General features: G+C 41.9%; 1 protein-coding gene across 2 annotated transcripts in view; it reads left to right on the top strand.

The window, feature by feature from the left end:
* CA5B (carbonic anhydrase 5B) overlaps nt 1-10,738 on the top strand; it is a 57,007-nt gene extending 46,269 nt beyond the window's left edge. For both annotated transcript variants that reach the window (XM_047714942.1, XM_047714943.1), the window contains 5 exons: nt 5-123; nt 1,980-2,075; nt 2,927-2,989; nt 3,954-4,109; nt 10,502-10,738. In XM_047714942.1, coding sequence (XP_047570898.1) covers nt 5-123; nt 1,980-2,075; nt 2,927-2,989; nt 3,954-4,109; nt 10,502-10,681 — 614 coding nt within the window. In that variant the 3' untranslated portion in view covers nt 10,682-10,738. The remainder of the gene's footprint in view (nt 1-4; nt 124-1,979; nt 2,076-2,926; nt 2,990-3,953; nt 4,110-10,501) is intronic.
* The last annotated feature ends 6,174 nt before the right edge of the window (nt 10,739-16,912 follow it).

The following is a 16,912-nucleotide window of genomic DNA, read 5'->3' as shown; positions in this document are numbered from 1 at the left end:
TCAGTGATCGAGGGAGGACCCCTGGAGCACAACTACCGGTTAAAGCAATTCCATTTTCACTGGGGGGCCATCGATGCCTGGGGCTCTGAGCACACCGTGGACAGCAAATGTTACCCAGCAGAGGTATGTTGAGCAGCTTGGGAGCAGTGACAACTGTGAGGGGGGGATAGTGCTGTATTTCTAAGACAGCCTCAGGAAGAATCAGGGGGCGGGGGGAGGTCCTATAAATGCTAACGCGCTTTCTCAAGCATATGTGATTACTCCCAGTTTATACATGTAAACATGATCTCATCCCAAATAATAGAGCAGAAATGAACCTTAAGATCCTAAAAGAGAATCCTTCCGGAATTCGAAGCTAGGCTCAAATTATAGCCTGAAGTTATAGCCCAGGCCACAGTAAAGGGCCTCCAGGTTCAATTGGCCCAAGTGAGAATTGGTGGGAGCCCTGATGAAGGCTGTGGTGATAGGAATAGAGGAAAAGAGTGAGATTTAACAGACATTTCTGAAATAAAGGCAACAGGACTTGGAGGCAGGGTCTACTTCAGGAGAGGAGAGGAACAAGCGAAACGTGACCTTGAGGATCTACTTGGGAGGCTGGGTGAAGATGCTTTTGTGAATGGTGAACAAGAAATAATTTGTATGGGGACGCCTGGGTGGCTCAGTGGGTTAAAGCCTCTGCCTTCGGCTCAGGTCCTGATCTCAGGGTCTTGGGATCAAGCCCCACATCAGGCTCTCTGCTCAGCAGGGAGCCTGCTTCCTCCTCTCTCTCTGCCTGCCTCTCCCCCTACTTGTGATCTCTGCCTGTTAAATAAATAAATAAAATCTTTAAAAAAAAAAAAAAGAAAGAAAGAAAAGAAATAATTTGTAGGGAAGTCTAGGGAAGGCATAAGGAAGTAGAATTTCTTAGAGATTTCCCCCAATTTAGCTTTAGATGTTACCTTAAAAAGAAACACATTTTAAATCATTATCCCTCAAAGAAATTTGACTTCAACTCTTGTCTAATTCCCATGGAGAGAATCTATTTCTCTCAATATAAAAATCTCTCCTTAGGATGCAAATGGATTTTGGATATGATGGTTTCATGCAAATCAGTATGGGAATGGACATTCATTGCTCCCTCACTGAAATGTACTCACCTTGTTGTATTTCTTTTCTTTTTCTCCAAATAAATCCCTTTATTCACAGGTAATATTAGGGCACCTGGGTGGCTCAGTCAGTGGAGTGGCTTGACTCTTGATTTTAGCCCAGGTCGTGGTCTTAGGGTCCTGGGATTGAGCCCTGCATCAGGTTCTACTCTCGATGTGGAGTCTGCTTGAAAGTCTCTCTCCCCCCTCAGCCCCTCCCCCAAAATAAATAAATCTTTTTTTAAAAGGTAGTATTTTTTAAAAATATTTATTTATTTATTTGACAGACAGAGATCACAAGGAGGCAGAGAGGCAGGCAGAGAGAGAGGAGGAAGCAGGCTCCCTGCCGGACAGAGAGCCCTATGCGGGGCTCGATCCCAGGACCCTGGGATCATGACCTGAGCCGAAGGCAGAGGCTTTAACCCACTGAGCCACCCAGGCGCCCCTAGAAGGTAGTATTTTTAAAGAACAATTTATTTATTTTGAGAGAGAACAAGAGCACAAGCAGGCGGAAGGCAGAGGCAGAGGCAGAAGGAGAAGCAGGCTCCCCACTGAGCAGGGAGCCCAGCACAGGGCTCCATCCCAGGACCCTGGGACCATGACCTGAGCCGAAGGCAGATGCTTAACCAACTGAGCCACCCATGCGCCCCTAAAACAAGTAATAGTAATTGTTGCTCCTGCATGCGGTTCTTCCTATTCATTTCTATCTCATTTCGCACCAGACTGCTGTATGCTTTTCTCAGCGGCTTTACTTTGGGTGAGGAAACATGTTAAAATATTGTGTTGAGTAAGGCTGTTTGTTTTGGAGCAATCCTATGCGGTTATGTGGCAAACCAGCTTTTAACGGTGTTTCAGCTGCACTTGGTGCATTGGAATGCAGTCAGATTTGAAAACTTTGAGGATGCAGCACTGGAAGAACATGGTTTGGCTGTGATCGGAGTATTTTTAAAGGTAAGAAAGTCCGACCAACTTTAAATGACGTGTTTTATCCTAAGATGAAAAGATACAACATTGTAATATTAACATCTAAGTGTATTGGGATTAAAAAGAAACAATGTTGGCTTGTGGAATCACTATGTGGTACACCTGAAACTAATGTATCATTGTGTCAGTGAGACTTCAACTTAAGAAAACAAGAAAGACAAAAAATGAAAGGCAGCTAAATAGAAGATTGCTCTGAATATATTTCTTTTTCTTTTTTCTTTTTTTTTAAATTTAATTTTATTTATTTATTTGACAGACAGAGATCACAAGGAGGCAGAGAGGCAGGCAGAGAGAGAGAGGAGGGGAAGCAGGCTCCCTGCTGAGCAGAAAGCCTGATGTGGGGCTCAATCCCAGGACCCTGAGACCACGACCTGAGCCGAAGGCAGAGACTTAACCCACTGAGCCACCCAGGCGCCCCTGAATATATTTCAAATGGTGTAAAAAATGCAGCCCAGTAGAGTGGCCCCAAGCCACATGTGGCAAATGAGCTCTTGAAATGTGGCTACTTGGTGGAACAATTTTTAATTGTAATTAATTCAAATTGCAACACAATGACTGATATTTAAAGGGAGCAGCAGCCCGTTTCCCCCGCAGGCACTAGGACCCTGTCAGCAAACAGCCTGCTCACTTGTTCTGTGTCTAATTGAATTCAGTGACATTTATAGTGATCTAAACTACCAGTTTAAGTGTAGTTTAAGTTGTGTGATTGGTTTGTTTTTATGTAATCATCAGGTGGCTCATTTTCATTCACATCGTGTCACCATGGCGAAAGTCAGATATCCATTGTTTTTAATATTTTCTCATTGCTGCTTCTTTAGCTAGGCAGACATCACAAAGAGCTACAGAAATTGGTGGATACTTTGCCATCGATCAAGCATAAGGTAATACTATCTTTCCCAAGTCACTTGAAATGCCTGTTTCGTGTAATCTCGAGTGGAGACACTCACAAAACACTTTGCAACTTGCCCCGGAAGAGCACTTGCCACTTAACATGCGTGTGTTGAGAGCGCCTCCGGCCCTGAGACACCTTGCAGGGGCCGGAAGGGATTCTGTGGGTGCGTGCTCACCGCTTTGGTTTTGCTGCCCTGCCCTAGCCCTCAGGGAGTCGGGAACCCAGTGCTGTCCCCTCCTCTGCTCCTTCTGAGTCCCTGTGGAAACAGCCAGAGCAGTCCTGCTGACTCAACCTCCGGTCCCGCAGGCGGGGAGCAGAGAAGAGTTGGCGTGGCCGGCTGTACAGAACAATTACCCACATCCTTCAGAATGGACACCTTTGTCCAGGCCCCAGACTAACTGTCCTTCGGGACTTCGAGTCCCGAAGGGGCCGTTCCCTGGAGGTCCACTTCTCTTGCCCCGCCTCATCCCCACCTCAGTCTCTGTCCCCACTGCCTCCTTCCCTCTCCCTCCCTGTCCATCTCCCTCTTTTCCCTTCCCTCTCCTTCTGTCTGCCCCTTTTAGTCCAGGAACTTGACTCCCCCAAATTTGCACTGCATTTTAGAAAGGAGAATTCTGTCGGTTTTTCTTGAAAAAGGGAAGTCTCCTTGTTCATGCACCAGCTACTCACTGCCTGATGCCTCCCAAAGAGTTGAGAGGAGAGCACCTGCAGTAAAGTCACTAGAACGGAGGGATGCGGTGTGTCGCGCCTCGTTCCCGTTCCCGGGGAGGATGAGCAGAACTACCTAGTTAATTAGGGGAACAAGGCAGGGGCGTGATTCGGGCTTAAAGTGCCCAGAGATCCTCCGGACCGCTGCTGGTCCCTAGACTCCCCTAGACTCATCACCCCGTCCTCTGATTCCTGAGTGATTCTCACCATGAAATGATGACTTGGTGACCTCTTCTCTTGGCCAGGATACCCTTGTGGAATTTGGGTCATTTGATCCTTCCTGCCTGATGCCTGCCTGCCCAGATTACTGGACCTACTCGGGGTCCCTGACTACGCCCCCGCTCTCCGAGTCCGTCACCTGGATCATTAAGAAGCAGCCTGTAGAGGTTGATCACGATCAGGTATGTTCTTTCCACATTTCTTTCTGAGGGAACGCTAGCCTGCCCCTTTAAAGCAAGGCTGGGCTCCAACTTAGGTATCAGTTGTTAAGATCTCGTAAGGCTTTACATTTTTATTAAAATGTGCTAACATCTTGTCTTAAAATTTGGATATAAATTAGGGAATGCTGTAAATCAACATGAGAGAAGAGTTAAAATTTAGGAAGCGTAAGCTTTTTACTTTCATATTTGACAATGACGTATTATGTCTTGTACATTGTGTATTTTATATATAACAATAAATCTATATATACACGAGACCCTTTTAAAAGGAAGAATGAAGGCTGGAAATGGATATACTCAAAACCCTTTAAAATCCTTAAGGAAATTTTGCTCTGGAACCTCAGGATTAAGACAGAATCCAACAATATCTGTCCAGAAATTCTAAGTCAGTTATTTTGAACTTATTTTCTCTTTAAAAAGTAAGTTTAAGTGATGACTACTATGTCAATGTACAAAATCCTATTTCATTCACAATTTAACTGAACTATAATAATACTTGTAAATGCTTGCTTTATGGGCTTTTTATTAATTACAAAGCATTTTTACAAGAGGAAAAGCTTCTAATATATTTTATGTTTTTTAAGATTTATCTATTTTTCGAGAGGGAGAGAGAGGAAATAAATCACGAGCAGGAGGAACAGAGGGAGAGAGAATCTTATTTTTTTTTTTTAAAGATTTTAGTTATTTATTTGACAGACAGAGATTACAAGCAGGCAGAGAGGCAGGAAGGGAAGCAGTCTCCACTCTGAGCAGAGAGCCCAATGTGGGGCTTGATCCCAGGACCCTGGGATCATGACCTGAGCTGAAGGCAGAGGCTTTAACCCACTGAGCCACTCAGGTGCCCTAGGGGAGATAGAATCTTAAGTAAGCTCCATTCCCAGTGTGGAGCCTGACATGGGGCTAGATTTCATGACCCTAAGCTGAAACCAAGAGTCTGTATTTAACCGACTGTGCCACGCAGGTGCCCCTCGGAAGTATATATTTTAAAGAAAGGAAAAATAATGTATGAGAAACAAGCTAGCAGTACATTAGAAGAAATAATACACTTTGACTTAGTAATACGTATTCCAGCAAAGTAAGGATGGTTCATTATTAGGAATGATATTTATATAATCCATCTTATCAGTGATTCTATATAGAATAATCATATAACCATTTCTATATATTGTTAAAAGGCATTAGCAAAAGTCACTATTCAGTTTTAAAAATTTTTTAAGGTTTATTTTATTTTATTTTTTAAAAATTTTATTTATTTATTTGAGAGAGAGAGAGAGCACAAGCATGAGTAGGCAGAGCCATAGGCAGAGGGAGAGGGAGAAGCAGGTTCCCCACTCAGCAGGGAGCCCGATGTGGGGCTTGATCCCAGAACTCTGGGATCACTACCCCAGCTGAAGGCAGAGGCTTAACTGACCGAGTCACCCAGGTGCCCCAGGTTCATTTATTTTAGAGAGAGAGGGAGATAGAGAGAGAGAGCACACAGGGAGGGGCAGAAGGAGAGTGAGAAAAATTTCAGCAGACTCCTCACTGAGGTTCGCATTTGAAGCCTGAAACAGGGCTTGAACCCATGACCCTAAGATCAAGACCTGACCAAAACCAAGAATCGGACGTTCAATCCACTGTGCCACCCAGGGGTCCCTTAGTTTCTTAAAATTTTAAATAACATAGAAACGAATGGAGATTTCCCTAACTTGATGAAAGGGATTGCTCTCAGTTCAAAAATAAATAGTATGCCTAATAGAGAAAGATTATTACAATATACAAATTTATATTACGCTCCTGAAGTAGCCAATACAATTAGACCAAAAAAAGAAAAAGCAAATTAGAAAAACAATAAAAAACTACTTCTAGGGGCGCCTGGGTGGCTCAGTGGGTTAAGCCGCTGCCTTCGGCTCGGGTCATGATCTCAGGGTCCTGGGATCGAGCCCCGCATCGGGCTCTCTGCTCAGCAGGGAGCCTGCTTCCTCCTCTCTCTCTGCCTGCCTCTCTGCCTGCTTGTGATCTCTCTCTGTCAAATAAATAAATAAAATCTTTTTTTTTTTTTTAAAGATTTTATTTATTTATTTGACAGAGAGAGATCACAAGTATACAGAGAGGCAGGCAAAGAGAGAGAGGGAAGCAGGCTTCTTGCCGAGCAGAGAGCCCGATGCGGGACTCGATCCCAGGACCTGAGATCATGACCTGAGCCGAAGGCAGCGGCCTAACCCACTGAGCCACCCAGGCGCCCCAATAAATAAAATCTTTAAAAAAAAAAAACTACTTCTAAAATGAGGTAACTCAGTAATTAGTGGAGTATATTAATTTATAAAAATCAATACATTTAACATACACAAATCATAATCAGTTAAAGGATGTAATGATATAAAGTTATAATAGAATGAAAACTATTTATAATGGAAACAAAAATATAAGATGCCTTGGAGTAAGCATAAGAAGAAAATTTAACATATAAGCTTAAAACATCCCTGAAGGGCACAAAAGGATTCATAAAAATCATACTACGCTATTGAATCAGAAGACAGCATAAAAACACCTTTGATGTCAACTCTCTTTCAGTTGTTATACCCCATTAATTATTTATTCTCCCTAAATTTGATGTGGTCCATTTACTGTGCCAATGGGATTTTTAGATAGATGTGCTACTTCGAAAATCACACAGCAAAACAAACATCATAAATAGCCAGGGAAAATTCTGAAAGAAAAAATGAGAGATGATTAGATCCACAAGATTCTAAAGCCTCAATAATGAAATAGTGTGGTACTGGCACAAAAGTAAAGAGACCACTGGAGGAGAGAAAGTGTTAAGTTCAGAATACAGCCAAGTACATATGAGAATTTAGTTTGTGGTCAAGATAGCATCTCATCTCAATGGCGGGGGGAAGATGGGATTCTTCAGTAAATGCTGTTGGGCGACAATGGGGCAGACATTGGGGGGAGAAAAGTTAGATCCATCATTCAGACCTCACATGGGAATATATTCTGGATATATCAAATGTTAAAAACACCACCATAAAAGTGTGAGGATAAACACAGAGAAATCTTTTTATACTTCCAAATGGAGGAAGCTTTTCTAACTATATACCAAAACCAAGAAGTCCTAAAGAAAGCAACTAGTAAGTTAGACCATGTAATTTTTTTTTTTTTTTCTTAATGTGTGTGATGAAAACCACCAAAAATAAATGACAAAACAGAGAGAGCTTAACTGTCCATAAGCCTGGTCTTCCTGGCCTATACATTTAGTCTATGTCTATCCTTCATATTTAAAATTGACATAACACTGAAAAATAAATCAGTAAAATCAATAAATCAGAGAGTTAGTGGCCCATGTGGGTAGTTTTCCAATGAAATCTCAACACAGAAAATTCAGTCAGGAAAAAATGTTAGTTGTCATCTACAATTCAGTCACCTATAATCAGTGTCAGTCATTGGGTAAATCCTTCTGGTTTTTAATCTTTACAGATACATATAAATTCTTTGGTCTTTTATCTGTATAAATATACATAAGTTTCTCAAACCAAATGGAATCATTGTGTACCTACCATTTGGTTCCTCTTTTTTTTTTTTAAGATTTTATTTATTTATTTGACGAAGAGAGACACAGCGAGAGAGGGAACACAAGCAGGGAGAGTGGGAGAGGGAGAAGCAGGCTCCCCGCCAAGCAGGGAGCCCGGTGTGGGGCTCGATCCCAGGATCCTGGGTTAATGACCCGAGCTGAAGGCAGACGCTTAACAACTGAGCCACCCAGGTGCCCCATTTTGTTCCTCTTTTCACTCAGTGACATGTGGGACATTTTATAGGTAATAAGCATTATCTTTGATATCGTTTTTAATGGCTATGTACTAGTCCATTTTATAGATCTAATGTAACTTATTATTGACATTTGAGCTATTTCTAATCTTTTGCAGTTAGCTGAATAAAAATAAATCTTTTTTTTTTTTTTAAAGATTTTATTTATTTATTTGACAGACAGAGATCACAAGTAGGCAGAGAGGCAGGCAGAGAGAGAGGAGGAAGCAGGCTCCATGCTGAGCAGAGAGCCCGATGCAGGGCTCGATCCCAGGACCCTGAGATCATGACCTGAGCCGAAGGCAGCGGCTTAACCCACTGAGCCACCCAGGCGCCCCAATAAAAATAAATCTTAACTTCTGGACATGTTCTTGATTTACGAGGGTAGATATGTAATTTGCAAGTATAGTCCCTTTGGCACTTGCTTCTGGTCACAGTCCTGCCTCGGCAGCTCTCCTTGACCTGAAGTCTTTGTTCCAAACAGATCTTCCCATGCTTGCGTACTGTGCCCCAGGCTGTCCTCTCCATGGCTGCAGTGTGTGGGATTGAGTGACGAGAAGTGTTGTGACAATAACTTATGGCTGGCTTGAAGTCAAGTGTTCCCGAATATGGTTGCTCTGAAAGCCAGGGGGTGAATGATGCTATTGCCATTTTAGAGAACAAGCCTTGACTTGGGGCAGCTCCTTTTGTACTGAGGTGCACTGTCCAGTCCATTAGCCACTAGCCCCATGTGGCCATTTAAATTTAAATATAAATACATTAAAATAAAAATTAAAAATTCAGTTACCGGGGCGCCTGGGTGGCTCAGTGGGTTAAGCCTCTGCCTTCGGCTCAGGTCATGGTCTCAGGGTCCTGGGACCGAGCCCCGCATCGGGCTCTCTGCTCTGTGGGGAGCCTGCTTCCTCCTCTCTCTCTGCCTGCCTCTCTGCCTATTTGTGATCTGTCTCTGTCAAATAAATAAATAAAATATTTTTAAAAATTCAGTTACAGGGTGCCTTGCTGGCTCAGTCAGTAGAACATGCAACTCTTGATCTCAGGGTTGTGTGTTCGAACCCCATGATGGGTGTAGAGGTTATTAAAGAATAAATAAACTTTAAAATATTAAAAATAGGGGCGCCTGGGTGGCTCAGTGGGTTAAGCCGCTGCCTTCGGCTCAGGTCATGATCTCAGGGTCCTGGGATCGAGTCCCGCATCGGGCTCTCTGCTCAGCGGGGAGCCTGCTTCCCTCTCTCTCTCTCTCTGCCTGCCTCTCCGTCTACTTGTGATCTCTCTCTGTCAAATAAATAAATAAAATCTTTAAAAAAATATTAAAAATAAATAAATACAGAAAAATTCAGTTCCTTAGTTGAACTGGCCTCATTTCAAGAGCTCAGAATCCATAGGTGGTTAGTGGCTACTGTTATGAGTCATGCAGAGGACATTTCTACCATCATAGAAAATTCTTTTGGACAGTGATGGCAGGTGGCATCCCACTGCCTGTTAAAAAGATAACCCCAGGGGTGCCTGGGTGGCTCAGAGGGCTGAGGCTCTGCCTTTGGCTCAGGTCATGATTCCCAGGGTCCTGGGATCTAGCCCCGCATCGGGCTCTCTGCTCGGCGGGGAGCCTGCTTCCTCCTTTCTCTCTGCCTACTTGTGATCTCTGTCTGTCAAATAAATAAATAAAATCTTAAAAAAAAAAAAAAAAAGATAACCCCATGCACTGCCTTCCCCACAATGCCCAGGTACAGTGAGCAATGAAGAATACATTGTTTATGTTATTTAGTTATAGTCTGAGAAAACATTTTCGGCATTGTTAATATATGCATCAGGCCTTCCCTATGTTATCCTGTAGGCTACTTATTTTGCCCATTTCAAGATGAGGTTCCTAGGGGCACCTGGGTGGCTCTGTCGATTAAACGTCTGCCTTCGGCTCAGGTCGTGATCCCAGGGTCCTGGGGTCGAGTCCCATATCAGGCTCCCTGCTTGGTGGGGAGCCTGCTTCTCCTTCACCCTCTGCTGCTCCCCCTTACTTGTGTTTGTGCTCTCTCTCTCTCTCTGTCAAATATATAAATAGAATCTTTAAAAAAAATAAAGATGAGGGGCGCCTGGGTGGCTCAGTGGGTTAAAGCCTCTGCCTTCGGCTCGGGTCATGGTCCCAGGATCCTGGGATCGAGCCCCACATCGGGCTCTCTGCTCAGCGGGGAGCCTGCTTCCACCTCTCTCTCTCTTCCTGCCTCTCTGCCTGCTTGTGATCTCTGTCTGTCAAGATAAATAAATAAAATATTTAAAAAAAAAATAAAGATGAGGTTCCTAGAATCAAAGATGATATAACTTGTTCTTGGCAAATAGCCAGTATGTGGGGGACCGGGCCTTTGGCGCCCCCCGCTTCAGATTCCAAGTACCGCATTGTCTTTATCACCTCCTGTCACTCCTCCCCACACCTTTTGTACCCCATTGAGCAGTGAAAGGTATTCCTACCCAGAGAGAGGTTGTACTGTGTCTAGTTGTGGAACAATGTTTCAGAATTGTGGAAATGAAAGTGCATCTGTTACCTTATTGAAATTATTTATGCTTCGTACTTCTATTTCTAGCTTGAGCAGTTTCGGACCCTGCTTTTCACTTCAGAGGGGGAGAAAGAGAAAAGAATGGTGGACAATTTCCGCCCCCTTCAGCCCCTAATGAATCGCACTGTCCGCTCTTCCTTCCGTCATGATTATGTACTGAATATACAAGCGAAACCCCAGCCGTCAACTAGCCAAGTGATCCCCTGAGGAGTTCATCTCTAGGCAGTGCTTTGCTTTAATAAATACTAGCTTTTTAAATATTGCTAACTGGACTATTCTAAACACCTGAGTTTAATAATAATTATAGATGTGCATTTCTTGGTGTGGCAGTGCTCCATCAGTCTTTGAGGAAAGCTCTTTGGTAAATGAGTTCTTCATTTGATTGAAAATGACAGGGGCGCCTGGGTGGCTCAGTGGGTTAAAGCCTCTGCCTTCGGCTCAGGTCATGATCCCAGGGTCCTGGGATCGAGCCCCGCATCGGGCTCTCTGCTCAGCGGGGAGCCTGCTTCCTCCTCTCTCTCTCTCTGCCTGCCTCTCAGCCTATCTCTATCTGTCAAATAAATAAATAAAATCTTTAAAAAAAAAAAAAGAAAATGACATTTAACACTGAACTAGCAGCAAGAGACAGGAGTTTCTCCTACAGTAACCTGTTGGGTAATTGTAATGTCTTTTTACATCTGATATTTCTGTGCTGCCTCTTTATGTTTATTAGTTAGTAGTTCTGTAGAGTTATAAGCAGGGATAGTAACCAAAATATATAACAACTAGAAAGGCAGACACTGACCATCCAGAAAGCAGGCCTTTGAGAAACAGCCCTAGGGCCCAAACCGGTACTTCCTGGCTTGCTGAACACTGGCCATGGTTTTCGGTATTTTTATTTCAAAACATGAATGTATATTCTTTTCTGAGGCCTTCGCAATGAGTATATTTGCCCTGGTCTTTAGTTGTCATACCTAGTACATGATATGCTTACTTAGTATCAATTTATGATATACAAAAAGTATTTTGTAGTTCAAAGAGGACAAGAATTTACTTCTAACTGGGAATCCTTTTGTACTTCTGAAGATTAGATATATTAGTTCAAAACTTGATCACATAGAAAGCATATGCAGAACGTTTTAAAGAAAATGCTTGAGGTGCCTAGAATTTAAAATTCTTTCATGAATATTTACAGAAATCTTTTTCAAAAGATTAGTAATATAACAGTCTATAGTTTATATTGTTATTTTGCATTGTCTGTACGTGGTTTCATAAAATATAATCTTTTCCACAATGATAGAACTATCTTGATTTCCATTGAAAACTGTCTGAACTTTATTAGTTGAGGTTCTATGCCTCATGTTTCCAATTTACACAGTGGTTTAGAAGAATTTTGCTACAGTAATAAGAAGAGAAACTTAATAGTCTAGACTTAAAGTCTAGAGAAGTCTGCATATTCTGAGGAAGCCATGCCATTGTTGCCTTTGCTTGTAAATATCTTGGAATGTTTCTAGTTGCCTATAAGCCTGTGTTCAAACTCATATTGCATTTACTAGTGGTATTTCTTTCATTACTATGCTAATCATCTGATCTGCAAGGTAAGGTTGGATAAGTAGACTTAACACTACTGAACTATACACTGGAAAAGGTTAAGCTGGTTAATTTTATGTGTGTTCTACCATGATTAAAAATAAATAATACCTTCAGTAGGAAAAAAAAATAAGGTTGGAGTTATCTGTGTAAGTTTGGGGGGATATCTGTTCTTTAAAAAGGGAGGTTGGTAAAGGCATTTGCTTCTAGAGTGCACATCTTCTCTGGGAAGAAAATGAATAAAATTCTTAAGATAAATGGGGGGGGAGGTTTATGTTAAGTGTATGTAATTGATCTGCTCAAACAATAGTTATTTTAAGAGTGTAAACACAAAAGATACACATTTTCCAGCGCACATGGGCTTCCCTCCTAGGCCTCTCACAAGTTCCTCATGCAAAATTCTCTTGCAATGAGTCTTCCAGATTGGAGTAAGAGCCAATGTACCAAGACCTGATTTGTCCTTAAATCTTAGAGCTACAAAGATGTATTTATTGGGTGTGTCCCGGTTTGCCACTCGTGATTTACTTGCACCTAGGGTTCTGGTGTGATTATTAACAGCACTCTCTCACTTTCAGCCGTGTCCTGGTTTGCATGATAAATTCTTGGTCACCTTCTCCAGAGAGGTTATGGAAACTACCTTGGGGAGGTATGCTTTCCACCCCCTGCCTTAGTCATATGACCTCCAAAGGGGTGCTACAGATTCTGGGGCTACTGAGACACCCTAACAAGAAACTTTTTGTCTTCTGTGCCTCCAAAAGTGCTTCACTTGTACCTTCCTAAACTTGAAGGGGGAAAATGGGCTTGAGGTCTGTCAGCGGGCTTGAGAAAGAATTTTGTATTACCATTGCTGCTCATCTTCATTAAATACTATAATAAAACCCTTTCTTTACAATATTAATATTTGTTGAATGACTGTTTCTTCCTATTTTTAAAAAAATATGTACAATTTCTGTTATATTAGTGAGACATCCTTTACCGTGTAGATTAGAAAGTGACTGGAAAACTCCCAAGAGATTTATTAGAAACGCAGGAAAACAAAACCCACCCCCTTCTCCACTCACCTTTTTCTGTCAGATTGGTGAACAATCTGAAGACATCCCCAACAGGGCAAGCCACCAGTCCTTTTCTCCTTTCCAGAGCTACATGGGTTAGGGTAAGTTTGGCTATTCTAAAAGCAGGCATCCACGTCAAAAAAACTGGGGAAGATGGCTTTCCCTTGCTCCCTGGGGGACGCATTTCTTTTGGTGCGTTATTAGCAAAATTGCACTATTATAATCACTTTAGGTATTTTTCTGTGTCACTAGAAGAACCAACATTATTTACTTGATACCTGTTCTACTTAATGTTTTATTGTCTTTTTAACTCAACTTTATTGGGTAAATTCTTTCCCATAAAATGTTACTGATCAAAAATGGAGATAGTTTATTTAAGCGAATAGGCTCTAATTTTAACCATATAATGAGTACATCTAAGTAATACTGGCTACTTTACATGTAAATAGTAATGCGTCTTGTTCAAAACTGAATGTTTATCCCCCCCCCCCCACCACTTGTATGTTGAAATCTAATCCCCAATGTGATGGTATTAGGAGGTGGGGCCTTTGGGAGATGATTAGGTCAGAGGGGTGATGTCTCATGATTGGGTTAGTGCCCTAATAAAAGAGACCCCAGAGAGCTCTCTCACTTCTTCTGCTATGTGAGAACACAGCAAGAAGATGGCCACCAATGAGCCAGTAAGGAAGTTCTCACCAGATACTGAATCTACTGGCACCTTGATCTTGGACTTCCAGACTCCAGATCTGTGAGAAATAAATTATTGTTGTTTGTAAGCTCCCCAGTCTATGGTTCATTGTTATGGCAGCCCAAACAGACTAAGACACTTGTCATCCCTATGTACATTCTGGTTCCTGCTTTTTTAGTTCAACCACTCTTCCGAAATGGTACTTTGGTTTGGGTTCTAGGTGGGGATAGCAACTCTGCTAGCATTCCTTCTTGAACCACCGCTCGTTGTGTTGCTAAGTGCTTATCACCAAAGAATCAAGTAATAAACACTATCACTGCATAGTTCTTTCCTCTTTTTTTTTTTTTTAAGACTTTATTTATTTGAGAGAGAGCAACAGAGAGCAAGAATTGGGGGGGACAGAAGGAGAAGGAGAAGCAGACTACCCGCTGAACAGGGAACCTGACATGGGGCTCCATCCCAGGACCCCAGGATCATGAACTGAGCTGAAGACAGACACCCAACGGACCAAGCCACCCAGGCACCCCAGTTCTTTCCTCTTTTAATCAGTTGTGTAAATATAGGTTTGAATGTACTTTTCATATGAATATACATTAAGTATTTTATTTTGCTATCTTAGCTAATTGTAATCTGGAAAATATATAAAGCCCTTGGTATAGCAATGATGGCGGGAGAGGATTTGAGACCCCACTGTATGTCCCGGAATAAATCTGGTGACTAATTCTGAAATTAATGGTAGGTAAGAAATGAAATGTTCTTTCCTGAGAATTTCTGCACTGACCACTCAATGAATCTATTACCATAGTCCTACTAGAGCAAGAAAAACTCCAAATTAACTCAAAGAGTCCTATTTTGGCTTTTAGAGAATAGACTTTTTTTTTTCTTCCTCTCCCGTTATGCTTGCAATAAATGTAGGATACATTTATGGATCATTCTTTGGTCATTTTATTTTCTAGTTTCTGCTGATGATGTAAAATTAAAATTTAGGCATTTTCTCATAGAGGGAGGATAAACTAAAATGTACTTACCTGAGAGTAAGTAGATGATGTATGTATGTCAGGAACCAAGAAAAATGTTATGTTGCAGAATAAAGATTACTTTGTTCTATTTATTAGGATATCATCGTACAATGTATCTTTGCATTAGATTTTTTACATACTTTAATTTCATCTAATGATTTATTGAATTCAAATGAGGGTAGCTGTAATTCGAGATAAAATTGGCTTTTAGAATAACTTACAAAGTTAATTTGAGCAATTCAAGCTTGTTCAGGAAAATGAATTCAGTGGTTAATTGTAGAGGATAAATGTCTAACGCCTATAAAAGATTTACTTTCATTTGTACATCATAATAAAATAAAATCTAAATCTGTACCCTTTTTAAATTAGGAACATCTTCCTAGAAGGCATTCTTTTTTTGTTTGTTTTAAGATTTACTTACTTATTTTGGAGAGAGAAAGTTCATGTGTAAGCAGCGGGGAGGAGCAGAGGGAGGAAATCCCAAGCAGGCTCCCCAGTGAGTGCAAAGCGAAATCAAGAATTGGACACTCAACCAAGTGACCCAGGCGCCCCTCCTAGAAGACATTCTTATTGTTCTGACAGGAAAGTCTGGTCTAACTCAGGAGAAATGTTATAGCAACCCAAACAGTGACACTTTCACAACAGTAGCCATTCTCAATGATTCTCAGCGATTTTCCTGGTCACAGGTACCAGCAAAATTGGTGATTTGTACAGCTACACTTTTGGCCACTCAGGGCATTCTCTAGTCAGGGGCTGTAATTAAGTCTCCACCTTCAAGGAATTTGAAATTTATTGTAAGCAGCAGCTTTGTGAAGGCAATGAAATATAATATAGCGTGATAGATGTTACAAAGGTAAAATACTTGTGCTAAGAGCATACATGCAGGTCAAGTACCAACCCACTCTTGAGGAGGTAGGGGAGTTTTCACATCAACGACGATGATACAACAGCTAACATTCAGAAACACTATTGTCAGGCACTTTGCCAACATACAGCGTGCACTTGGGAACTATTATCCCTACCTTGATTTCTACAGATGAGAAAACAGGACTAGACACAAAGGAATTTACTCAAGATCAGAGAGCCACGGTTTGAGTTTCCCCATCTGTCCAACTCCAAAGCTTATGACATTAATTACTGATGCACTGAGCTGGACAAGGTCAACTGGGAGATGTGTTATTCCAAGTGTCTCTGCAAGAGGGAATAGGGCAAGGCTTTATGCAGTTTGGGGTGTTTGCTGAATGATTCCCAGGATGGACTAGGAGAAGCAGGGCCAATTTAGTAGTTGGGTAGCTCAGTGATTTTGATTTGGAGGAAAGATGAACAAAGCTAGGCCAGGGAAGTCATCCAGTCTTCCTCAAAAGATGGCGATTGTTCATCATTTTGCAGCTGCAGCATGTCCTTAAGAGAAGCTTTTCTTTTCTTTTTTTTCCTGGTCTTGTCTCTGCCCTTGTATATGTACATCACAGTCTGATTATTAGCAGGGCTGATTTTACTTTCTCAATCCTACTCTCACTGCTCCAGTTTAAGTGCTCATCTAGACAATGATATTCAAGTTTCGTCCTTTATATTGCAAACTGGAGTAATTTACCTAAAACACAAATATGATAACAAACCTCAACTTAAAAGCTTTTTGATGGTTTCCTGTTGCCGCAGAACATAATTAGAGCCTCTTGGCATGGTTTACTAGGCCCGTTTTACATAACCCAGTCCTAGCCCGTGTCTATTGCTGTGATCCTTGATACTCTGGAACTTCCCTTTAAATTCGATTGCCAAAATTCTGGCCGATTCCTCTTCTCAGTGCCTTTGCTTATGCCGATTTACCATTCCCACCTGGGAATCTCACCCTTCTCCACCTGAGTAAAGGCTACCTTCCTGCAAAACTCAGGCACCAGAGGGGCACCCGGGTGGCTCAGTGGGTTAAAGCTTCTGCCTTTGGCTCAGGTCATGATCCCAGAGTCCTGGGATCGAGCCCCGCATCGGGCTCTCTGCTCAGGGGGGAGCCTGCTTCCTTCTCTCTCTGCCTGCCTCTCTGCCTGCTTGTGATCTCTGTCAAATAAATAAATAAAATCTTAAAAAACAAAAAACTCAGGCATCAGAAAGTTCTCCC

The sequence above is a fragment of the Lutra lutra genome, chromosome X, assembly GCF_902655055.1.
Source record: "Lutra lutra chromosome X, mLutLut1.2, whole genome shotgun sequence".
NCBI classification, from domain to species: Eukaryota; Metazoa; Chordata; class Mammalia; order Carnivora; family Mustelidae; genus Lutra; species Lutra lutra.
This window is presented reverse-complemented; position numbering and strand designations above follow the sequence as displayed.